At 37.4% G+C, this 25415-nt stretch overlaps 1 protein-coding gene across 5 annotated transcripts in view; it reads left to right on the top strand.

Moving 5' to 3' along the window:
- RABGAP1L (RAB GTPase activating protein 1 like) overlaps positions 1-25415 on the top strand; it is a 245276-nt gene that overhangs the window by 53123 nt on the left and 166738 nt on the right. For all 5 annotated transcript variants that reach the window (XM_061345653.1, XM_061345652.1, XM_061345651.1 and 2 more), the window contains one exon: positions 4151-4301. In XM_061345653.1, coding sequence (XP_061201637.1) covers positions 4151-4301 — 151 coding nt within the window. The remainder of the gene's footprint in view (positions 1-4150; positions 4302-25415) is intronic.

Raw genomic sequence — 25415 nt, 5'->3', positions numbered from 1 at the left:
GAAGCACAAATATTTAATGAAATGATCGTACAAATACACAGAGAGGAAAAGTGTGGGAGTCAGTTGATCCCTATAAAGTATGTTTTCCTCACCCAAAAAGGCTGTAAACAGATCTGCTCTGGAGCTGTTTAGAACTTTCCAAAGCCTGTTCTAAAGGACATCCCAAGAGAGAGTTTAGAAATTGTTTATAATTTTTTATCTTACACCTCAAAGCCAGCAATGATTTTGGCAGGTTTATTTCAATCTGCGTTGCATTTGCATTGGAAAATGCTACTTTCTGATTTTTATTTATTTATTTAATTCAGCTGTCGGTTGATTATTTTTAGTTTTTGCCTGTGCCAAATACCTGGACTTCTGTGGGTAAGCATGCTGAAGTAATAAGCTGCCCACAGCTCATCCTCTCAAGTTTCACCTGACCAACTATTTCTTCAAGTTACTGTTGTATACTGTTCAGTGAGACAAAAGATTTAAGACTTTTGGAGTAAACTATTTTGAAGTCCTAACATATGCATTTAACTTGGAGAATCATTTAGTAGTTAAAACATCTTACTTTAAATCAGTTAAAAATTGGATGAGAAATGAGAAATCCCAGACAGCTTAAAGACTAGCAGTAGCAAACATTTTCTTCAGGTGTGTCTCAAGCAATATTAACTTTGGAGTTAAATTCAAGTGTATAAAATACTTGAATTCTTGAATAGCATGATGTTCTATTTTAAGAGCAAAACTTGGAAACAGTAACATATGATAAATGTTAACAATTTGAAAGCTAAAAATAGATTGAAGTAAAATCTTTTGTGTTGAAAATTGCACCATATGCTAGTGGAATATCTGTGCACCTATTAATTTTTGTTTATTTACTTTTGTTAAATTTCCACTTGGAAAACTGTCTGTTAGATGAAAAATTTCTTGCACCTTAATTGCTTCTTGTAATTCCATTAAAATGTCACTCTAACCTAATGGCCTGACTCAGCAGAAACATTGCTCCAAGAGTCTCCTTCAAACATATAAACAGCAATAAGAATAATATAATTTACTAAAGAGTCAATGAGCAGGTGTGAAGTAATGGAATAACTTTTAAATTATTTTACTATTTGCAACATCCCCAGCATGGAAGTTGCTCTTGCAAGCTAGTTTAGCTCAGCATGGAACTATTTCTGATGTGTAGGTGGTGGGGTTGTTAATTGTTTGTTTTTTCCGTGTGTTTTTGGATTTTATGTTAGTTTTGGCTTTTTTGTTTGTTGTGTTTTTTTTTTTTTAGCAGTAGTAACAGTCAGTAGCAGTCTTCGATTACAAATATTTGGTTACTTGTTAAGTTGGAACATAGTCTATGCATTGCTGCTTTATATCCTTGCTCTTTGGTGTTTTAAAATTGTCTTTGCATTTTGTGCAGGAGAACTACAGCACTTTGTAGCAAATTAAAAGATGTCAGCATTCATGAATGACCCATTTCTTTTCCCCTAAAAAAAACCAAACATGCTAAAGGATAAGACTAGGATAAGACAAGCTTTTTTTTTTTTTTATGCTTGTTTCTCTTATGGTCTGTCCAAACAGATGTCAGAAAGTGTCTAGAAATGTAAAGTGCCTGGGCCTCTACACAAAGGAGGGATAAATGCGTATTTGTTCATTATAGCAGAATACAGAGCAAGGACTATTAATGATCAAGCTGTTTCTCAAACAGACATTGAGAAACTGAGAAGTTGTCTCTTAAAATTACAAAGTTGTGCTTTACTGCATGGATTAATGTTGCTAAAGGATTACCTCTATCATAAAACTATTTCAGTATTTAACAAATCCAGTGAAATCTGGTATACCATAGCATGTTTAATTCTCAGTTGTACGTTCGCTAGTAAGGATGGCATTACAGCTTGGCGTTTGTATCTCTGTTAGCTGTTGCCATAAGCCATTTGTATTGTTTTCTTCACGTTGCTGAAAAATTCCCTGTCACGTTTCTGTGGGAATGTTCCTTTTCAGCTGTTCATTGTATTTTATATGCTTACAGAGTCCTCAGTGAAGGACACCTGTGTTTTTCATACAACACATATCGTAGGAAGTTTGGGTTGGAAGGGGCCTTAAAGATCATACAGTTCCAACCCCTTTTGCCATGGGCAGGGACACCTTACGCTAGACCAGGTCGCTCAAAGCCCTGTCCAACCTGGCCTTCAATGCTACCAGGGATGGGGCAGCCACAAGTTCTCTGGGCAACCTGTTCTGTGCCTCACCACCCTCATAGTGAAGAATTTCTTCCTAATAATCTAATCTAAACCTTCCCTATTTCAGTTTAAATCCATTCCCCCTTGTCCTGTCACTACTTGCCCTTGTAAAAAATCCCTCTCTAGCTTTCTTGTAGAGCTCCTCTAGGTACTGAAAGGCTGTTGTAAGGTCTCCTGTGAGCCTTCTCTTCTGGCTGAACAAGCCCAACTCTCTCAACCTGTCTTCATAGGACAGGTGCTCTGATCATCCTAGTGGCCCACCTCCAATTAGTACCCAAACTAATCTGAAGTGAGCTATGGATGCTTCATTTTCACACATCTTGAGCTTTAAATTTGTGATGCGGTGATTTTTTTTTTTGTGGGGGGGTTGTTTTTTTTTTTAATTTATTCCTGATAGTACTTTTCAAAACTTTGTAACCACTTATCTAGTTCTTTTAATATTTCCAGGAATATTTTTTATTTCTAGCTTTTTCACATCACAAGGCCTTAGTCTAATGTGATTTTGCTGCAGTATGTACTGAGAAAGAGAAAAGGGACTAATTGGCTTTTAATTTGGCTAACTGAATGGTAAAGTTTGAAATGACTTGTATTGCAGTACACATGTAAAATTTAAAATAATTTAGTGCTTAAAAGAATAAGGCCATTACGTAATCATACTCTTTCTTAGAATTCTCAAGTCATTTGGAAAAATGGGCATATACTCCTTGGAGCATAGGAAGAAGAAATTTCTTTAGGGCACCTTTTAAACAGTAGTGGTGAACTGTTTACACCATGATGGCCCGTTTCAAAGAATGAGTACTGTAAACCTTCCCTTAAAATGGAGGATGAAATTGTAGGTTATTTAATTTAATTGCAGCTTGCTAGCATTTGGCTAAACTGCTGCTCTCACTATTCTCCTACAAGTGGAGAACATAATAACGGTCAAAACAATAACAGATCAAAGCACTTCCTACATTGGAAAGAATAAAGAGTTAATTCACACAGGCTTCCTGCTGCATTGCTATGAAAATTACCGTAAGTCAAAGCAAGGTTTAATCTAGATCAGTAAACACTATTAACTCAGACAGGATTTTAAACATCTGTGACTGAAAGCTCAGCAATATGGTTCATGTGCAGTGATTTTTATCATAAATGCATGGGTTTAGTGACTGGATTATTTTTTGAAAAACACATCTTTAGTATTCAGTCTGTCTGATTATGGCCTTTTCATAATTCAGTGTACCACCTTTTGTAGGATTAATTGCACAGTGTTGAAAATTAAAACACCAGTCATCCTGCAGTTGTCTTCCTTCATTTCTTGGTGTGTGTACAAACACACAAGATAGTAAATCACCAGCTCAGACTAATAGGCAGATTTATTTGGAATGGTGGGATTTTACCAAGTTATGTGCAAGTGTTATGGCTTTGTGGCACTTGCAAAATACTCTTGGCATGAAGTCTAAAACTAGAACTTCAGTTTTCATGTTAGTACTTCTGAAACTGACTTTTGTTTGTTTTCCAAAATTTACTTCTCTATGTAGCCTAGGTTATTTTTAATTTCCTTTTTTTAACCTAAGCTAAATGTATATGTTGAACAAATATTTAAATTGAATTGTCTGCACAGGTGCATGGTTTCCACTTTCAATTCCAGTTGTTCTTCATTAGTCAGTTCAGTTAAATTTCTGCAACTGATTGTTGTTTTAATTTTCATTAATTTCTCTACACCTGGAGAATTTGTATATAACTATATTTTGCCACTGGTTCTTATTGTAAATCTTTGCAGAATTTTTGCTTTCCATCTGACAAATACTACTTAGTGTAACCAGTGGAAGAAACGTTTATGTTTCCAGTAGTTAACTCTACTTTTCAGAATAATGTTGGGAAGTTAAAGACTTTTAAAGATTTTTATTTTGATTTCTATTCAAGTAAGTATAATATTCAAATGATTGTTTGTTTCTCAGGCACAATAATCTTGTTGTGAGACCAAACGGGTTGTCTACTCTGGTGAAAAGTGGTGTTCCAGAAGCACTAAGGGCAGAGGTTTGGCAGTTGCTGGCAGGATGCCATGACAATCAGGCAATGCTGGATAAATACAGAGTTCTCATCACAATGGTAAGGATGGATTTTTTTCCTTTTTTTTTTTCTTTTTTATTTTGTTTTCTTTTGTTTTTTTTCCTTCCTGTGGTTAAAATGAATTCTGAGCAGCAGTTTTGTTCACTGACAAAATAGGGAAAGGATGAAACAGTTTGACTTATTTTAGGCAACTGAAGTTGTTATTAGGTGATTTTACCTCCTGCCATGGGTACCTGCTGAATGGCATTAACAATAGAAATTGTTGACCTATATCTTGTAGTAATGCTTGACATTTAGCTTTCTATCCACTCACTGTGATTATAATAAGCATGTCAGCTTGTTGTTCAGGTGTTTGTTTGGGTTTTTTTATTAAGTTAGTTTTTTCAACAGTTTCTGCTCTCTGTATGCCTCATTTTTTCTGCTTTTTCCTAAGAAAAAAACCCACCCCCCCAAAAAACCCCAACAAAAACAACCCAAAAAAATTAAAAAAGAGGGCAACAAAAAAGCCCCAAACAAAGCCTCACAAAGCTGAGTATTTCTTACTTTGTTATTTATTTTAAGAAAGAATGCTAATGCCTTTTTTACCTATAAGTAAACCACTCTTCTTTCTGTATGAGTGATTTAAGAAGAGAATTTTTTTAGGAATCTGTTCCCGTTCTGTATCATAATGCCATCAGTAAACATTTAAGAAATTGTCTGCATAGATGTTCCATATTGCTTATAGCTGTGACTGAAAGAACAAGAACTACTGTATTGCAGGAACAGAAACTCTCTGCAGTGTCAGGAGGTAGACTCACCATTTGGGGTTCTAAAATTCTTCCCACTTCAGGGTAGTTATGTGCTCTGAGAAAAACAGTGCTCTCAAAAATGGCCATAATGACAGAAACAGAGGAAGATAATTTTATGTTGCTCAGAGAAAGTGTTGGATTTGTTATGTAGGAAATGAATCATCTGTCCATACAAAAATTCTGGGGTAAACAATGTTAGTAAAAGTTGCCTTGCATAATGTTGTTGTATCTTTTGATACTTGTCCTCTTAATTTGACCTACCTGCTGTGTTTGTAAAGTTTAAAAGCTTCCGAAGAATGAGAGCTGTCCTCATGGCTTCTTTTTCCTTTACATATAAAGAAGGATGTTTTGATAGTGTAAATTTTTCTTTTTGACATCGTAGTTGGGTTATATTTTCCTTAGAAACCATTCACAAGACATCTGTTAGCTGTATGTTGCATCAAAACCACCTCCATTATTTTGCTCTTGCTTTCCGAAAGTGGGGAAGATGTTTGGTTCACAGCGGAGGAGGGAGTGGAAAGCTTCTCAAATGCAAGTCTTATCTTGATGATAGGGCCTCATGCCTTAAAAGTACTTTGCTGCACTTGGCCCTTTCATCATGGAAATATTTCAGTGATGTATATGCTGGAACATGACATTGCATGCAACATTCGATGTAAAATATTATGCTGTTATGGATTAGAAAATTAAATCCTATTCTGAATTGAAGCATTTATGCAAACTCTTACTTCAGGAAAATAAGTATCTTTTATTGTGGAATCACAAAATTTCTTCCATGGTCTAGCTGTAATAACTGCTGGTAATCACATCATTTGGTATACATTGCATGAAAGGTTTCATGAAGAGGAATGGACAGGAGAGAGTCTATGCCAAAGCGAAGGCTCATTTTTAGGAATAGTTAATATTGGTGCTCCAGAAAAGCTTGTCAGCTATTTTTTTTTAAATTAATTATCTGATATTTATGTCTGTGAACAGGTAGCTTCATTTTGGTGTGTTGGTAGTGTGAATTAAGCTATTTGGGAAAAAGAGAGGGGTGGGTATGTATATATTATTTTCTGAGTCCTACTAAAGGCTTTGTTGTAGTGTTATGTGTGTCAATAATAATATGCATGTTAAACTTCAGAGTTACTTGGGTATTAATGATTGTTCACTTGCTTCTCCTGTATGAAAAAGCAGAATCAATTTCTTTTTCCTGTATTGTTTGTATGCAACTATCCTAATACACCAGCAACATGTACTTTATTTTTTTCAGTCAAATACATAGCTTCTGTCTTGATTCTTTCAGTTAATGCATATGTTTACATAGATTCGTTGTCTCCTTGTATTTTGGTCATTCTTAATGTTTCTCTCTTGTTTAGACTTACTCTGGAAGCTAGGTATTTTTGTGAGTGTCTTGACCACTTTAGTAGTGTATTCTGTAAGTGAGCCTATTTCCGTTAGACGCTTTAGTAGTGTATTCTGTAAGTGAGCCTATTTCCGTTAGACGCTCCTAAGTGATTAGAGGTGGCAGTGTTCTGCATTTGCAGTGCTGAGAATAAAGTGTGCTGAGATACAAGAAGTAGGAGATGTGAAAAGATGTGAACTTGGCCCCCTACCTACTCACCTTCTCACACAACTTCCCCTCAAAGCTTTCTCCTGTAAACAGCTCCTCATTACTTCCTTGAACATTTTGTAACAATTCCAGAGGGTTAACTGGGGGAACAGTTCTTGAAATCGTCATTTTACTATCATAGCTTAAGAGGTAATAGCTGGAATTACCAGTAGAATTCCTAATTTATGACTAATTCTTGTGGGGAACAGAAAAATCTGATAAAAACTGTAACTTTATTACAGCGTTGCTGTTTCACCTCCTTGTGTAACTGTTACTGCTAGTGGAGGAGGGCAATTGTATTGACAGGACAGAAATGTGTTCCTTGTGATGAACTGAATGATAGATTCTCAACATCTTAATTTAGAGACTGATACAGACAAATTTGTTGTTCTACTCCCATTGTGTGCAGTTTGTGCAGTAGTACGTTAGATTGGCCAACTATTATTCATGTCACTTGACAGATTTGGTATGCATCTTACACTGTATGTATCCATCTGTTTGCAGAGCTCTGAAATCTTCTACAATATTTTTCAGTTAGAGGAGTGTTTTGTTCAATGTGTTCTGTAGGAGAGTAATTTGGGTCTTGTTTTAGTGTTTCAGTTCAGCACAGAAAGCAAAATAAAATCTCTGTCTTATTTAGAAAAGTCAGTGCTGTACTTATATTCTGCAAAAAACACATGTCCTCATGTCCTCTGCAGTGGAGGTCCGCAGTCTGTCAAGAATGATCTAGTGAACTGCGCTTGCTTTCCCATATCAGAGCATTCACATGCTGATACATTTCCCATTTCTAGACAAGTTCGGAGTTCCAGGAGGAAAAGGAGAAAGAAATACTTATGCTCTCACAAATACTTCCTTACTGACAAGTACTATCTTGCTAAATCTTATGTCTCCTACTGAGTTCCAGCTTAGTGATTACTGTGAGCCTCTCAGAAATTTTGACTGGAGCACAGTAGTAGGTCTTGCATACAATTTTAGAGAGTAGGAGCTGTAATTTGGCAGCTGCTTCATTTCTGACAAATATGTAAATCTCTACTGTATAACAGTCAAAATCTGCCTTAGTTGATCTTCTGGCATGTGTGCCATTGGCTTTTGACCTTGCTGCACATGGCAGAGTATAAGAAAGGTGAAATAAAACATAAATTAGCAGAGGTAAATGTGCATGTATTTATCTTTGTATGCTTATTTAAGAAAAAGACAAAGGCAAATCAGAGTGAGAAAAATCTGCTTATGTGGTGATAATGAAGGAGTAGTACTGGTACTTGTATGTCAGATCCATTTGTTAAAAGACTGTAAGTGGAAAACCATGCAAAAGGTAGAGTCACTTAGCTGATAGTTTTTTCTCCTACCTACTTGACATTATTTCATGTTCAGCTTCACTGGCTCCTCTCAAGATATTTGGTGAATTTTTCTATGATGAGATGTATTTTGAGCTTCAGTAAACTGATCAGTGGCAAGCCACAGTTTAGCCCATTTACAACTGAGGTGACTGTGAATCCTCTGCAGCAATAATTATGTTCCACTTGCCCTCACTGTGTCCCTTTCAAGTGTTAGGTACTGTCAATGTGTAAATTATTAGAAATCTGCTGTCACTTGATGGCAGTGATAAAGGAAACTTGTATCTGAATTATGACATGTGTTATTTATTGCATCTTACACAGCATATCATTAACATTTTGCTTTTCTGTTTTAGATGGTTTCATTCTTGTATGTGTTCTCACTCTGAATTTGTAGGGCAAGACTTCTTTCCATCCTTTTCTGTGTTATGGGCTGGGTGCCTGTTTTGTAATGCTGTTACTGATTACTCTTGAAATTACCCACACTCAAATCCCTTTTCCTAAGTTTAGAAAGAAAGGCTTGTATATAGTTGTGTAAGTAAAATAATGAAGGCGAAAAAAATGGCAGTCATTCACGTTCTGTACTTCGAAAACTTTTGGATGGACCATTTTAAGGTAGTAGTTATGAGTGTTAAGTTTATAATTTCTTTATAAAAGACTTTCTGTATACAGTCTGACTTCCGTTAAGAAGTAAGCTGTATATACAAAGTTCATTTAACAGCATGTATAGACTTTTAAATGCTGCTGTTCTGGTTTAAGGAAACAAAGCTTGTTTTAAATTTATTATTCTTTAAAGATTGATCAGAAAAAGAAGCCTGGCTTCAGATGAAGTAGGTGCTGGCAGTGTTATGTTGCTCAAAAGTAATGAAAGTTTGTGTATGAATGTGAATGCCCATGAGATGGATGGTGACTTTGAGTTGTTAAGAAAAACCTAGTGGCTGTCCTTCCAAATGACTTGTAAGAGGACCAAAAATAAGATTATTTGTATATTGTCATAATTTCCTTTGGCGATATGAGCATGTGCCCAGAACAGTTAGAGATAACTAATTAAAGGGTCAGGCTTCAGAAAAGTTGGCCAAAAAATAGCTTTGTCTGCTGACTCTGTAATGTTGTGTTGCATCTGGGCCAATAATGTTTCAAGCCACTCAGGAGTCAAAATCTTAAGAACTCTTCCACAGTCTGAAGTAAATATAAGAGGCATTGATTTGGGGATTAAATATTGCCGTATCATGAAAATAATGTATCTCAGTAATGCAATAATTTGAAATTGGCACTAATCACACAAAGTCCAGTTCTTTTGCAGTAGGGACCAGTTATATGAAAGTACATTCTGGAGCAAATGTATTGAGATTTGGCCTATATGAAATCTAATAATTTTAGAGCTAATATATGTTGTTAGTCCATTCTGTTTGGACCAGTGTTATTTCTGGTTCCCCCAAGACACGTCCTCTCATTATAAGGCAAAAAGGAAAGAAAACCTGAAAGTTAAGGTTTGAGAGTTTGGAGACTTCTCAGGTCAAGGTGTTTTGCAGGCCCATTTTGTAAAATGAAAATTTAGCACTTGTTTGCTGAAAAGAGGAGTAAATTATGCAAATGGAAGCAGTCTGTGTACACTGTTGGAATAACTTGTTTCACGTTACTCCCATTGATTTCCTCATATCCACTTAGTCACAAGCCCTGCAGTGCATGTATTTAGGTGCCTTAGCCAGGATCGGTTGTGTGTGACATGGAAGACAAGGGGTGCTGGCTACAAAGCCATCCCTGCATCTCTTCTGTCTACAGAAAAGGAGGAGCTACAGCAGGGAAATATATTTGGAATTCTTTAACAGATGTTTTTCATTATTATAAGCACCTTCTGAGAATGGAAACAGTTTTATAGTGAGTAGTCCTACAAATGGATGTCTTTATCATCTCTTCTCCCAAAAGTGTAAGAGTAGTCTCTTGTCCAAAATTAAAAGTTAGAAATAGGATAACTAAAAATAGCAAATATTTTTGTTAAAATTTCATCTGCTTAAGCACAGTCTTCCAAGTATTGGGATAGCTCTAATTATATGTTTTCCTTGGTGCATGTATTTGCAAACTGATCTCAAAGGGCTGAAGATCAACTTTCACATAAACCTAATGTAGAAATGTATTTACTTTTTAAATTTTGAAATTACCAAAGTATTCAAACAAGAAAAGGTGCTTTCTTCATTGTTTCATACTTAAAATATTACCTAGCTTTCTTCATTTTTATTGCTAGCTTGTTCACAAAGTTAGTAAACGGAAAGTGGAGGATTTTACAAATGAGTCTATGCAAATAGATTAAATCCAGTTAACTTTGAAACTGGTGCCTTGATGCCATGTTTGTGTGTGTTTTGTCTTTATTTTACTTGTGTGAAAGTTGGGTTGAAACGGTTTAGTTGTGGATTAAGAGGATTACTTATACAGGAAGGCTATTTTAGTTTGAGTAGAAAATCAATCAAGCTTGTTGTTTGCAGTAATACCAAAGGATATTGTTAGTGCTAGAAAGAGGAATACTTTTTGTCCCAATGGCATCGTGCAGGGTTCCACTGCTCAGTGTTCTGAGACTAATTAATCAGTAAGAGTGTCTAATTAAAAAGATGACTGTTCACCAGCTGCCACAGCAGGTTGGGTAATGGACTGAAACATTAGAGTATTTTTGTAGCAAATATTTGTGTTCAGAATGCTGCATCTGTTTGTCCCAATGCAAAGAAGCATTCTCAGATTTCCAAATAGGCTACTGTCCTGGACTACAGCCAAAACCCATGTGTGACTACCCTCTTTTCTTTTGACACGGACTTATGGCAAACAGCCTACTGAAAATGATAAAGGGGCTCCCCTTTTGCAAGAAAGTGCCCTTTGGAGGAAGTATGTTGCCCAGTTTTGGTCACAGATACTTGAAACACAGCATGCCCATTTTTTTGTCCTGACCAAGCTTCCCAGCAATAAAAACTAAGACGTTTCAGAAATGCTGATCTTTTACATTTTTGTTCTAGTTTTTTTTTTTTTCTTTGCACCTTTATTTGTTCTCTTTTCTAATTGGGAATGGTTTCCCTTAACTTTTAGAGAGATGAGAGATCAAATATGCATAGCTATATGTTTATTAATTATAAAAGATCCTATTATATACAGATCAATTATCATTATAAAAATTGTGTTGAGTTGTTTTTTGGCTTTTTTTTTTCCCAGTTGACTAAAAAGAGATATAACTAAGACCTGGTTTATTTCTTGTTGACTGAGATACTTAGATATTAGGCAAAACAGTTACAGAGAAGCTGATCACTTCGAGATGTATATGCAGCTTTTTCAGTTTCATGTTTCTCTTAACAGCAGTATCTATGCGCAGTTTCTTAAGTTTTACTTTTTCCCACCTTTTCTGAAGGGGCAAGCATAGAATGACTATCGTTTAACTCTTCTCTTAAACTGAGATCATTCATCTCATGGCAAATATCAGATTGCTGGTATTTTTTAATTCAGTGTGGTTTGTAGAGAAAAATCAGGTCGTATGCTGGTTTAATTGGTAGAGTGCCTCATTTTTCATGTAAGATGAACCATTAGTGCTGACAATTACAGTCTGTAGTTTGAATTATTTTAGTGACGCTGCATCCTGTAGAATAATAAAGAATACATGAACTGAAAATACTTATTAGATACTACTAAACAAATACTGCTTCTGAAGAGCAAAAGTTGATAGAATTGTAATTCTTTAAATAGCTTCATTTAAATTCAGACTTCAAAGAAAATATTGTGTATCATGAATGTAGTGGGGTACGTGGCTTCATAGTAAATGTTAATATTACCCTTAGAAACTCAAGGATGAAATGTCCCTAAGGTGAACTTAATTTGCCAAGTTTTGATTCATTCAGAACTCATCTGGAGAAAATCTTTCAATTTTGTGTTCACAAAAGGGAAAACCTTGAGCTTACTCTTAATCAGAGAATCTTCAACTTAATGACAGCTCTTTTCGGGAAAATAAAAAAAAAAAGTAGCACCCATTAGTAATTTTTATATTATATCATCTTAATTTTACCTTTTATGTATGATATTTGAGGTGGAAAATAATGTGAATAGGTTTTTTTTCCGGAGCCTGCATAAAATTATAAAAAAATTCTGCCACATTACTCCAATTACTTTTCTATACTCAGCTGCTTAGGATAGCACTGAAATAACGCTCACAATATGATTCCTGGCTCTTGGAGTGCTGTGTGACTTACCAGCTCAAAACGTCACATAAATTGATACTTAAGTTCTGAAGGCTAAACGAAATTTGCATTTGCCCTCTTGGAGGACACATTCTGGTTTTGTGTGTTGGAATTTATAATCTGTTATCTGCAAAACCAGGGCAGCCTTGGGTAGTTCTAGTGCTATGGACTGAATAGGTTTAAATGATGGTTACTGGAAGAATTGATGTTCAAATTGATATTTTTATAGACTTCAGATATATGTAGATTGATGCAGATAAGTGTTTTGCTAGGTAGGATGGAGCAGGGATGTCTCAGTATCTTAATATTTCTTTAGAGTATATGGTAATAGCTGCTGATTCTAGTAAATGCTTGACACCTCAGAGCTTGTATTAAAATCTGTGCTGCTCCTTCCCACATAAAACATCAATTCATATACTAGCTCAGTTTGGATACTGGTTTGTTACTAGGTGTTCAGTTTTCCTTTAGCAGTAATGGTGCTGATGCTGGAAGAGAAGCAATAGTAAGACAATGTTTTAAGCAGTGGTATTCTACACCACTGAACCATTTCTGAAGTGCTCTGCAGTGTGTGTTGTCTTTATGTAATGCATATTCATTCTGTGTAAATGCATCTCTGTCTCTTGCAGTATAGGGCGCTGCTTAGATGAAGCAAATTGTTATGTATGTGGGCCACTGCAATAGAACTGCAATTCCTGAGAACATGATATCTTTTAAACAATCAACCTTCTCTTGGTATTACTCTTTCATCTGAAATTTACTTCTTCCTAACCAGCCTCTGCATTCAAGCATATGTTGCATAACTGGCATTCAGGAGGCTGAATTACTCAAAGGCTGAAGCTGTTGAAGGTGAGAGGAAGAGACAAACCACCCAGTTCAGTATGTTACTGTAACGGAGCAGTTGGCATGAGAGGAATTAGGTGGCATTATCTGTATAGCATCCACATTCTGGAAATGAGACGGCTGCACTCGAAGTCAGAGTAATTGCATTTTCAAAGTCTTGTTTGTAAGGCTAACTAATTCTGTGATTGTGCATATAAATAAACAGTAATGTTAGTCTTCAAAAGAATTTCAGGCCGGCCTCAGTCTGACTTTGAAATAAAAGTGTGTGTCACAGTGTTGTTGAACTGCCATGCTGGCACGTGCAAGTGGCATGCATATGCAAATGCAGTGACTTTATCTAAAAATTTCTGTCTCTTGAAAATCTGAATTACTAGAAGCAATTTGTATTTTGGAATGGTTTGTGTCTAAATTAAAGCTGAAGGCAACTTCCTTGTAGATTCAGTTGTGTGATTTTCAAAGGGTGTTTTAAATCATCAAGAACTGCTTTCTTCAAAAGCCCAGTCTGGAGTCCTATATTTGCTTACACAGAAAAGATGCAGAATTCATTTTCTAAAATAAAGACTATTTCTTGTGACTGTTCTATGAAAGGTAATGCTTCAGAAATCTTAAATGTATTTAAGAGAGCAAACTGCCTTTTCATGACTACAAGTTGCCGGTTTCAATATGTTAATGTTTGATGCTTTGAGTTAAACAGAGAGCTCTAAATACTTAGAGAAGAACACTAAGAATCAAAGGATCAAAAAAATATGTTGTATCTCTTTTATTTCTCCAAAGAATCACAGTTGGTGTTTAAAGTCTTTGTTAACAACAGTACTGGTGGACAACATTTTATTAAAACGTGTTTTACTATAGCAGCGCGCAGCTACCAATGGGCAATATACAATAATTGAAATAGTAACAAAAAAATATATCCCTTAAATTTAAACTGGGATTTAATATAGGGCTGAATTCTCGTACCTTTTGCTACCTTAATTTATGTGTAACTTCTTTATGATAAAACCACCAAATAACAATATTATTCATATGTTCTCTGGGATGTTCTTTTAAGGGGCCGAGGTAGCATTAAGTACATTTTACAGTAATTGCTTCAGAAGAGGTGAGAAGGCTATAGATCTTCTTTACAGCCTGTAGCTGTTAAAATTATTTTTTTTCCTTTATAGAGATGAGTATGCTCATGCTAATTAGAAGTTATTTCCCCTATTAGCAAGCAGATTTGCAGCTGCTGAGGTAAACTAACCAAAAGGAGATCAATTGCAATATGGTAGTGCATATACTCCTTATAATTATCTTTTATGTAGGTTTCTATGGACATACCCAAATATTTTGGCAACTAAGAGGTTTTTTTCATGTTGTGTATTTTCATCAGTTGTTTTCTAAACTGACAGCTGAATATTGATGATTCGGAGCTGAGTGTTTTTTTAATCATACGGTGCAGATGACAAAGCCAGATTCATAGAATCATAGAATAGTTAGGATTGGAAAGGACCTTAAGATCATCAAGTTCCAACCCCCTGCCATGGGCAGGGACACCTCACTCTAAACCATATCACCCAAGGCCTCGTCCAACCTGGCCTTGAGCACTGCCAGGGATGGAGCATTCACAACCTCCCTGGACAACCCATTCCAGTGCCTCACCACCTTAACAGGAAAGAATTTCCTCCATATATCCAATCTAAACTTCCCCTGTTTACGTTTTAACCCATTACCCCTTGTGCTATCACTACAGTCCCTAATGAAGAGTCAATCCCCAGCAAGCCTATATGCCCCCTTCAGATACTGGAAGGCTGCTATGAGGTCTCCATGCAGCCTTCTCTTCTCCAGGCTGAACAGCCCCAACTTTCTCAGCCAATCTTCATATGGGAGGTGCTCCAGTCCCCTGATCATCCTCATGGGCCTCCTCTAGACTTGTTCCAACAGTTCCATGTCATTTTTTATGTTGGGGACACCAGAACTGCACACAGTACTCCAAGTGAGGTCTCATGAGAGGAGAGCAGAGGGGCAGGATCACCTCCTTCGACCTGCTGGTCACGCTCGTTTTGATGCAGCCCCAGCCCAGGATGTGGTTGGCTTTCTGGGCTGCAAGCTCACACTGCAGCTGGCTCATGTTCATTTTCTCATCGACCAGCACCCCCAAGTCCTTCCCCGCAGGGCTGCTCTGAATCTCTTCTCTGCCCAGCCTGTAGCTGTGTCTGGGATTGCTCCGACCCAGGTGTAGGAGCTTGCACTTGGCATGGTTAAACTTCATGAGGTTGGCATCAGCCCACCTCACAAGTGTGTCAGGGTTCCTCTGGATGGCATTCCTTCCCTCCAGCGTATCAACTGAACCACACAGCTTGGTGTCATTGGCAAACTTGCTGAGGGCGCACTCAATCCCTCTGTCCATGTCAGCAATGAAGATGTTGTACAAGACCAGTCCCAACACCAATCCCTGAGGGACACCACTTGTTACTGGTCTGCAGCTGGACATTGAGCCATTGACCACAACTCTTTGTGTGCGGCCAGCCAGCCAGTTCTTTATCCACCGAGTGGTCCATTCATCAAATTCTCTCCAATTTAGAGACAAGGATGTTGTGTGGGACAGTGTTAAATGCTTTGCAGAAGTCCAGGTAGATATCAACTGCTCTCCCCCTGTCCATCAGTTCTGTAGCCCCATCATAGAAGGCAACTAAATTGGTCAAGCAGGATTTCCCCTTAGTGAAGCCACGCTGGCTGTCACCAAGCACCTTGTTGTTTTTCATGTGCCTTAGCATGCCTTCTAGGAGAATCTGCTCCAAGATTTTGCCAGGCACAGAGGTGAGAGTGACTGGTCTGTAATTCCCCGGGTCATCCATTTTCCTCTTCTTGAAAATGGGGGTTATATTTCCCTTTTTCCAGTTGTCAGGAACTTCTCCTGACTGCCATGATTTTTCAAATATGATGACTGGTGGCTTAGCAACTTCATTCGCCAGCTCCTTCATGACCTGCGGATAGATTTCATCAGGACCCATGGACTTGTGCACGTTGAGATTTTTAAGATGGTCTCGAACCAATTCCTCTCCTACAGTGGGCCCAAGGTCTTCATTCTCACAGTCCCTGCCTCTGCTTTCCAGGACTTGGGTGGTACGGTCAGAGCCTTTGGCAGTGAAGACCGAGGCAAAGAGGTCATTCAGAACCTCAGCCTTCTCCAAATCCAGGGTAGCCAGTTCTCCCGAGAGCTTCCTGAGGGGACCTGCGTTCTCCCTAGTTTGTTTTTTATTTGCTACGTATTGCTACATATGGCTGGTTTATCTCAAACAAACATCGAGCATCTCCTGTATGAAGGCAGTCTGAGAAAGCTGGGAATATTCAGCCTGGAGAAGTCTGCATGGAGACCTCATAGCTGCCTTCCAGTGTCTGAAGGGGGCCTGCAAGGATGCTGGAGAGGGACCCTTCATTAAGGACTGTAGTGATAGGACAAGGGGTAATGGGTTCAGACTTAACCAGGGGAAGTTTTATTTAGATGTAAGGAAGATGTTCTTTACTGTAAGGGTGATGAGGCACTGGAACGGGTTGCCCAGGGAAGTTTTGAATGCTCCATCCCTAGCAGTGTTCAAGGCCAGGTTGGACAGAGCCTTGGTTGACATGGTTTAGTGTGAGGTGTCCCTGCCCATGGCGTGGGGGCTGGAACTTAGATGATCTTAAGGTCCTTTCCAACCCTAACTGTTCTATGATTCTATGATTTGCTGTGTAGCTGAGTAGGTGTGATGTAAGGGTTGAGATGGGAGCATATAGATGGAACAGGGCAGGATGGACAGGTGAGGCCATTTTTGAGGCAACCTTCAGACAGCCTTAGTTATGTTAATCATAAAATCAACTAAGTTGGAAAAATACCTTTAAGATCATGAAGTCCAACCTCTACCCCAGGGCTGCATTCCTGGTAACAATGCAGTCAATTGATTGTGCTTCTTGTTACTTGATGCCATCTTCCTGTCATGAATTTTTAAGTATAATTTCAAAACCCACTTTTAGTCTTTATTGTTACACCTTCCAGGATTTCCTCTGTCTTCCTATGAAAGTGCTTGCTCTTATATTCTTCAATGGAAAATAGAAAATGTGTAAACACCTTAGGGTTAGAATGTGCCTGCAAATGTTAGGTTAAATATTCTTTGGGGATGCTTTTATATGTACTTGTGTATGCATATATATTCACTCCAGAATGGCTGTACCTGATATAGCAAGAAATGTGACCCCTGGATGCTGAATGCAAGTGATGGATTTACGTAGTTGTCAGTTAAGTGGGGTGGACTGCTGCACCTTTTCTTTGAACTCGAAGACTTACATTTCAGGCAGCCGTGCACTTGACTAAGTTTAGAATATTATACAACGAGGAAAGTAATTTCATAGAAAGCTCAAAACAGCATGTCTGTTATCTTCAGTAGCTGGTTGAGTCAGCAGCAAACCTTGAAAATATGCAGCCTGGCTCCTTCAGCCTAAACATTAGAATACTTCTAAAACTGGTTTAAAGCCCTCATAGTCATATGTCTAAGACTTATCCTGCTTGATGAAAATTTATGTATAATGACTGTTGTACATGGAGTTTACTTTGTGACTTCGTCACAGATGCAGTAGTTAATGTATTTTCCTATATTATTTGCTTCTCTAGAAATACCTATGGCTTCATGTGATGCTTAAGAGCGAATGAATTGTGTATCCAGCCTTGAGGATTAATACTGAGGCACATACTGTGTTAAAGTATTAGCTTACACAGGAATGTTAGTACATGCTACTTACGTGGTTCTCGTGCAGGTATTTCCAGTGTAAGTTAATTCTTTCTAGCCGTAATTCCCTATAGTATCTGTTAGATACTTTGCTTAGTATTAATTAAGTCTCACCCGAGTATGGCCTTTGGATCATTTCACAGTGTGTGCAGTTTTATTAGTTTTTAAATAAAAGCAGTGATTTTGACAATCTGAAAAGTGTTGGGTGGGAGACAGCCCTGTAATGATGATCAAGCATATAGCAGAAACTTAGGATCTTGTAATGATAGTCTTTTTAAATCCATATACATAAAGGGGCAGAACACTGCTGCTTCAGACAGGTGAATTTTGGTATTCCCTAACTTCTCAGTATTTAATTTAAATTCATGAAGTAACTTTCAGTTATATGGTATCGTTTGATCATTTTGACAACTGACATAAATACTATCCTATTGCTGTTTAGTTTGATAATAAGCTGAAGGATTTTATGGATCTGGGAAAGGTCACAAGGACATTAAATAAGTGCCTTAAGGTGTGTGTTTCTTCCTACTGATCGTGAAGCCTTCAAATGACTGGTTTTCTGTTCACCTTGGTTTCCTCTCTTACACACTGGAGAGTTCTATGAAACTTGTAGTAATTGTGATCTACAAAGCAGAATCAAAAAAACTCCAACCACCACTTGTCTCTGAAGCTCTTTTTGAAAATTGAGTCAGACTTTACATTTTAAGCCAGCAGAATGTTTGATTATTCTACTTTTGACTGCCTTTAAAATTCTAGTTGCCATAACAACTTTATTTCTTTATTTTTAGCACATCAGTTACCATAACAATAAAATACAGCTTTTTGAATGTAACTTTTTTTCCTCACCTTTTTTGCTTTGTTTTATAAAGAACCTTCTTTGAGGGGGGAAAGGGAGCGTAGCAGATCTCTTCCCCTGTGAGCCCTTTGGTTAGAACATAAACTGCTGGGTTTTTTTTTTTTTTTTTTTGTTTGTTTGTTTTTTATTTTAAATCTAGCTTTATTCTATTTCTATGGCTATTTTTTGAATACCGAGTATTTTCATAACTTATGCAGCAGAGTGAATGCAAATCACTTGATAGAGCCTTTCCTTTGTAGAAAATTGCTGTTGGTATATCTTTTTTGTGTGTTGTGGTTAGTGTATTAGTAACTGCTAGAAAGTTATTTCCAGGATCTTTATTTCATTATATGGAATGGTTATAAATAAGGTATGGGCAACTGCTACTGGTGCAAGATGCATTTTTCTTTATGCTATTGAAAGCTGTCTCTCTTTCTGTTTGGTTGATCGTTTTCTTTTTCTGTATTGCAGGATTGCTTTTAAGATTACAGTTCAAGTTTTGCAGCAAATAACCCCATTTTTTGTCATGTCATCCTTTATCTGCTATTGGAAGTATGAGAACAAATTATGCTCAGTTTGTTCCTGCAGCAGACATTACAGACATGCTGGCAAGAGGGTGTCCAGGAAACATGCTGTGTCTGCCTTTTCAAGCCAAATTAATTCTAGTGGCCATATAAAAAATGACGACCACTAGCATCTTACGCAAATACAGCAGGTAGGACCCAGTGCTTCCACTTCTCCCTCTGTGGCCCTTCCGAGGCATATTATCAATTAGTTAGAGGCCAGTATTTAGTTCAGTGTGTTCATACACTTAACTTTGGGCAATTACATGTGATACATCTTAAAAATAATGTGAATGAAGAGATTGATATTTAACTTCAAGCCATATTTTTGAGCAGAGGGGAAAGGTTTACATGTGAATTTAATACTGGCTAAAGAAGTTGGACTTGGAACTTCATCTACAGACTTGACTTCTCTGTTCCCTGAGTTTCCCTTCTGAAAGGACTTGCAGATTTCAAACATGACGTCTTTAACTTATTTTTAGTGCTGATAAAGGATTTGTTTAGTTTCATTTTTTTTCTTAGAGATGGCAATAATGTCAGGTTTGGTATTTCTTTTTGAATAAAGAAGATAATTTCTTAGCTCACATAACATTTTACATGTGCCAGTTTCTAGCTATAAATATAAGTGTTCTCATCTAAAACAAAGTAATTTAAGACAAAATTTGCTAGCTATTGGAAGTTGAATGTATGTAGATGTTACTAATTTTGAAACACAGTTATCAGATGAGATCTGATTTCATAGATTTTAATTGGCTAATTTTTAACTGGGGGGGGAGGAGATATCTTAAATTCTTGCTTTCAGTGGCATTTTACAAACATCTGTCATTGCAGGTTCGATGTTGGTGAGTTAGCCAGGATTCTACTTCATGTGCAAATGAACAGTTGCAAAAGATTTACCAAATGTTCCCTCTAGACTACTCTTGGTCAGAAGCTATTCCTGGTCATTTCTCAAAGATGCTTATTGATGCAACTCTGTGCTGATGTAGACTTCACGCTGTAAGATAATATAAGTGATACCTCTTCAGCAGTTCCAGCTGGGAGAAGAATTTGGTCTAAATGAAGCTGAGCTTAAAATCCATAAAAAGAAATTGTGGCGTGCTTCAGTTTATAAATAATTTTCATGCCATTTCCTTTCCATGTTCCTCTTTTCCATTACTTCACAAAAGTGGTAGAAGTGTAATACTGAGTAACACTTTGCTTAAAGATAGTCTTCTAAAATTTACAATTCCGGTTGTTTTCATCTTTGTTGTCATCAAGCAGTAGTGGATTTGGTTTACTAGTCCAAATTTGGGGTCAGTACCTCCTGCACCTGGGTAGATCTGGCACTAAAACAAATAGTGAATCTTTAGTTCTTAACTGATCTTTTGTCTATGCCAGCAGTTGGAGCTGTGACTATTTCTCCTTAGTGATCCTAGTTGTTCAGTGTTTTTCTGAGCCACCTCTTGTCTCCTTGAGGAAGCACTATTTTTAAACATCTATTAAAGAAAAAGTTTAGGGTGGAATGCGTCGATTATACATGCAAATAAAAAAGAAATCATCCATGTGACCAAGCACGTTGCCAGCCAGCCTGTCTAGATTTTAGACTAGATGTTCTGGGAGAATGTTCTGTGATCGTTTAATCTTAAGGTGCATCCATGAAATGTGGATTTGAGTCTGTTTCAGACATGAGTCCATGAATTTGTCACACACTGGTAGCTGCCAGTTCACTGTATGTGACGGTTAAAAATGATTTCTGGGAAGATGCTTTCTGTCTTGTAGCTTTCAGCACAGCTTAAAAGTGAGTTACCAAAGGTTACAGTAGGGAGGTTTTGCCATACAGGTTTGCTGTTGTGATTTCAGAAGTCAGGTACTGAGATGAAGAAGGATATGGAAGAGCATGCAGTGTTGATCATACAGTAGTTCATGGGTATGTGGCCTTGGAGTTGAGTTCTGAGGAATGATTTGAGGATGAAATAGAGGTGATGCTCTTGGGAGGATTTAAATAATACTGAATGCAACTGTTCTTGTATTTAAAAGGCAATGAAGAATGAAAGTTACATCTGCATGCACTTCAACTTTGTTCTTTGGTATATCCAAATTTGTGATTTTGAAAGACTGACAGAGGTATGTGGTTTTGATCCTTGTGTTCATGTCTTAGTAGTTGCTTTTGCAGGGGCCATAGAAGTTGGCTTCCTAATCAAGGCTAAGATAAATTATTAATCATTTGAACTCATTATATCAAAATTGGTTGCATTTTAAAAGGTCAGGCTGTAGTTTAAGAGAACTCTTTGGCTCTCAATATGTAAAAAATCGAAGTAGGTGATCACAGTGTTTGGGATCTTTTTTCCTTTAATAGCCTTAAAATCTGTTATTCGAGCTCTGCTGAAATGGAATTACTACTAATACTGACTGAGCTTATGTTTGTGCCAAGTCAGCTGGAATCCTTTTGAACATACACTTTCTTGGTGCCCAGTTGTGATATGCTTTCAGAATACCAGTATCTGTGGAATGTAATTCCTGGATTGACATAGACAAAAGTATTAGTAAAACCACAATTATATAAAAAAATGCCCCTAAAAAATTTAAATGATTGCAGTATTAAAATAATCTTTTAAATATTATTTTAAAATACGAGAAATAATTCCTGCTGGAAAAGGAAAGGGTAATACTACCTGCACTGTTCACTGTTCTCTGCATTTCTCTGTTTTTTCATTCACAGTTTGCTTAATTGCTACCTTTTGTCCTGGGATTTAACAGGTGAAAATTTTAATAGTCTCTTGAAAGCAGTGTAAGTAATAGGTAGTTCAGTTTTGTTCACCAGCGTACTTGCACGCATAGAGGCTGTGTTTTATGTTAGGACAGCTGCATGAACAGAAAGAACATGGGTTTGTTACGGTACTTGACATGCAGAGGGGCAACTTTGAACAAAATGCATGTACTTTCAGCCTGTCAGTAAACTTCCACAAACTTCAAACTAAACGTGAGTCACCTAATGAGAAACAGGAGCTGAAGGGGGGGAGGTGATGAGAGTAACAGGGCCCTCCACTGGGGTGCCTGGAGCTGTGGTAGGTAGTAAGCCTGTGTTCTTTTCCAGTATCCTTGTTTGTTTTTTTCTTATTTTAACTGGTGCTAATTCTGCTGGTTTAATAGCAGGTGAATTAGTTTTCCAGATGCATGAAACTGAGGGCATGAGTTAAATTTTTTTTCTTTTCATACCATCCTAAGATACTTTTTCCAATTCATTTTAACTCATTTTAGAGCTTTTCTTGTCATATATAGTCAGTTAGTAAATTGCATTCCTTCTTGTAGCTTAAGTGCTGTTTGTTTAAAGCAAATTCTAGGTTTAATTCCTGAAAAATTATCACTATTCATTAGACTTCACAGCATTTTCCTGAAGTAAATCTACCACTTGATTGATAGCTTACTGCGTGGTGGTTTATTGCTGTTGATCTCAAGCACAGACGTTAGGTGGTATTTGTTGCTTGAAAGTGAGCTTGTAAAATTAATTCTATTTGTCACAGTAGCATCAATATAAACTTAAGGGAAGCTCCTATAGGTGGCCTATAGGGATGCTGGGGAGGGACTCTTCATTAGGGACTGTAGTGATAGGACAAGGGTAACAGGTTAAAACTTACACAGGGGAAGTTTAGATTGGATATAAGGAGGAAATTATTTCCTGTTAGGGTTGTGAGGCACTGGAATAGGTTGTCCAGGGAGGTTGTGAATGTTCCATCCCTGGCAGTGTTCAAGGCCAGGTTGGACAAGGCCTTGGGTAATATGGTTTAGAGTGAGGTGTCCCTGCCCATGGCAGGGGGTTGGAACTTGATGATCTTAAGGTCCTTTCCAACCCTATTCTGATTCCTCCTGAAGAAAAATGTTCTTTATTGTAAAATTCAGGAAAACATCTAATCCATGATATCATAGGTGGTAATGCTTAAAGGGAGACTGTAGTACTTCACTCAAACTTGTTTAATATTTATTAAATACATAAATGCTTCATGGGTTTAAACTTTCTACAGGATAATGTTTCTTTGAGAGCTAGCACTCCGGGTATTTAACCACTGGCCCAAGTGTGTTTAGTCTTGATGAGGATGAAGACAACTGCAACAAGAAAACTTCTGAGCTGGTACTGGGAATCACAGTGCGAGTGGTTAGAAGTTGGGGCCCATACAAGCTGTGAAAACTTCATCCTTGGAGATGTTTGCAACTCAGCTTGATATATGACCCAGTGCAGCTTGGCATAAACTTGATGTTGGACCTGAAGTATTTAAAAAGTCAAAGATTGTTTTGAGGAAAAATGTCTATATATATATATATGTGTACCACGTGCCTGTACTCAGGTGAAAAGTTCCTGCACATTCTGTGTAAGCTACAGCTCTTCATGGTAATTTTTTAAATAGACAGCTGGAGTGGGTGGATTTCAGGAAGAGTCTGTATATTCAAAATAACAAAACTTATTTCTGCTATATACAGCATCAGTATGTCTTCAGAGAGCAACTTCAAACACTAGTCTCATGTAAAAAACCAGCCAAGTATACACACACACACACACATGATTTTTAAGGGAACGACTCTTTTTTCTAACTTCTCTCCCTTTTTAAGCTGCACTACAAGCTGCAGGCTTCATAGAATAGAATTTTTCTGGAGGCATAAAAAACAGTCCAGGGTGTCCATATGATGTGCTGGACAAGTAAATGCCAGAGGTAGTTAAGATAAAAATAAAGCAAATTGAAGTTCTGTAGGCTAAGAAGAAAGTGGATAAAAAGAAATAATACTTGAAGAAAAAAAAAAATAGGGGGGGGAAGTTGTACAGAAGAAAAGACAGAAACCTGGTATGTGTATCAACAGTCATGTGGGTGTGCATGTAAGTAAATAACTATTATGTTCCTCATCCCACACTCAGTTACGTCTCCCAGCTCTAATCAATGTCTTTTAAAAAGATTTTACAGAAACTGTTGTTATCCATTTAATCCATCCAATACTTTAACAAAGAGAGTCCTGAAAGGCTTTGAACTAGGAATGAGTGGTGCGACTGAGATGCTTCTTTGTGCATTGTGGGAATTGCTTCTCATCAGTCCTGTTGCCTTACAAAGAAAGATTTAGGAAACAAATATTCCTGTTCTTTTCTGAATAGAAAAAAATGAGTAATGGGTTGGTTTCTTGCTTGGAGCTTCTGAGTCTACTTCTGTATGGGTTTTTTTTCTGCCTGAGAAGCTTTATCTTGTTTTCTTACAGGGTCATACACCATAGCCACTGCTTTCACAGGCTTGCTTTTTTTTCATACGCAAAGCTCAAGCTTCTACCAGATCTCTGTTTTCAGCAGGATCAGATGGTGTGAATCTTGTGTTTTGGATGGTAACTTCTGTTGTTTCTAGCTGATGTAATTTATAAAGAAGGTGTGGAATTGCTCCTTCTAGTCAGCTTGAAGAGTGCTCAGTTCTTCTGCTGGACATAACCAGCTATGGAATTTATGCACCATATAAAATACTGCCATGGTGACAGCCATTAAATTCTTCCAGTATAAATGTTTTGCTTTCTCACTTCCTTTTCTTTATATGCAAGTTAAAAACAAAACAAAAAAACCCTGAAGCACATTTTGTTTAAAACTGGGCCAGGGTCCCTAAAGTGTCCGTAATCTACAGGTAGAAAACATCCTATATAGCTTTTTTATGTGTTGCCTCTGATACAAAATCCAGTATTGTCACATCTGGTAGAATTCTCTCTGTAACTGTATAGTTTTGCCAGGACTAGCTGATTTCTGCCTTAATTTTCACTTGCCTCCAACTATACGTCAAATACAGTACGAGTGAGTGCAGTCAGTCTGTTGCAGTTTGCACTGCGGCTGCTTAGGAATTGCCACAGGGAGCCAGGGTCCCAGAGGAGCTGAGGTAATAAAGCCACTGTTTTTTTTTCTTTTGCTGCTGAAGGAAGCCTGCTTGTATTTCCACAAAGAAATCAATCTAACTTCCTTACTTTTGAATCACTTTGTCCCTTTAATTATAATTTATGAAAGGGAAGTATTTTAACTGCATTGAAAACCAGCCAGCAGAGGTTGCCATTGATGCTTGTTACCTCTTACCTGCTCAGCAGTATCCAGATTTCTTATACATGACCTGAAATGTTTGACTGATCTGAGTGCTTGCTGTCTGAGCTCAGTACTCTGTGTGTGCAGGGATAGCCACTGTGGTTTTGTACCTCAGCTGGGTCTCACCTGAGAGAAGGCGACTCTATGGCTACTGTAACATTTGGAAGCTTTATTAGTTACCAATATACAAATTTGTA

This window comes from Neopsephotus bourkii, unplaced genomic scaffold (assembly GCF_033783945.1).
Source record: "Neopsephotus bourkii isolate Nb327-2 ecotype Australia unplaced genomic scaffold, CSIRO-AGI_Nbou_v1 NB_234, whole genome shotgun sequence".
Lineage (NCBI taxonomy): Eukaryota > Metazoa > Chordata > Aves > Psittaciformes > Psittacidae > Neopsephotus > Neopsephotus bourkii.
Note: the sequence above shows the minus strand (reverse complement) of the source record. Positions and strands in the feature narration are given on the sequence as shown.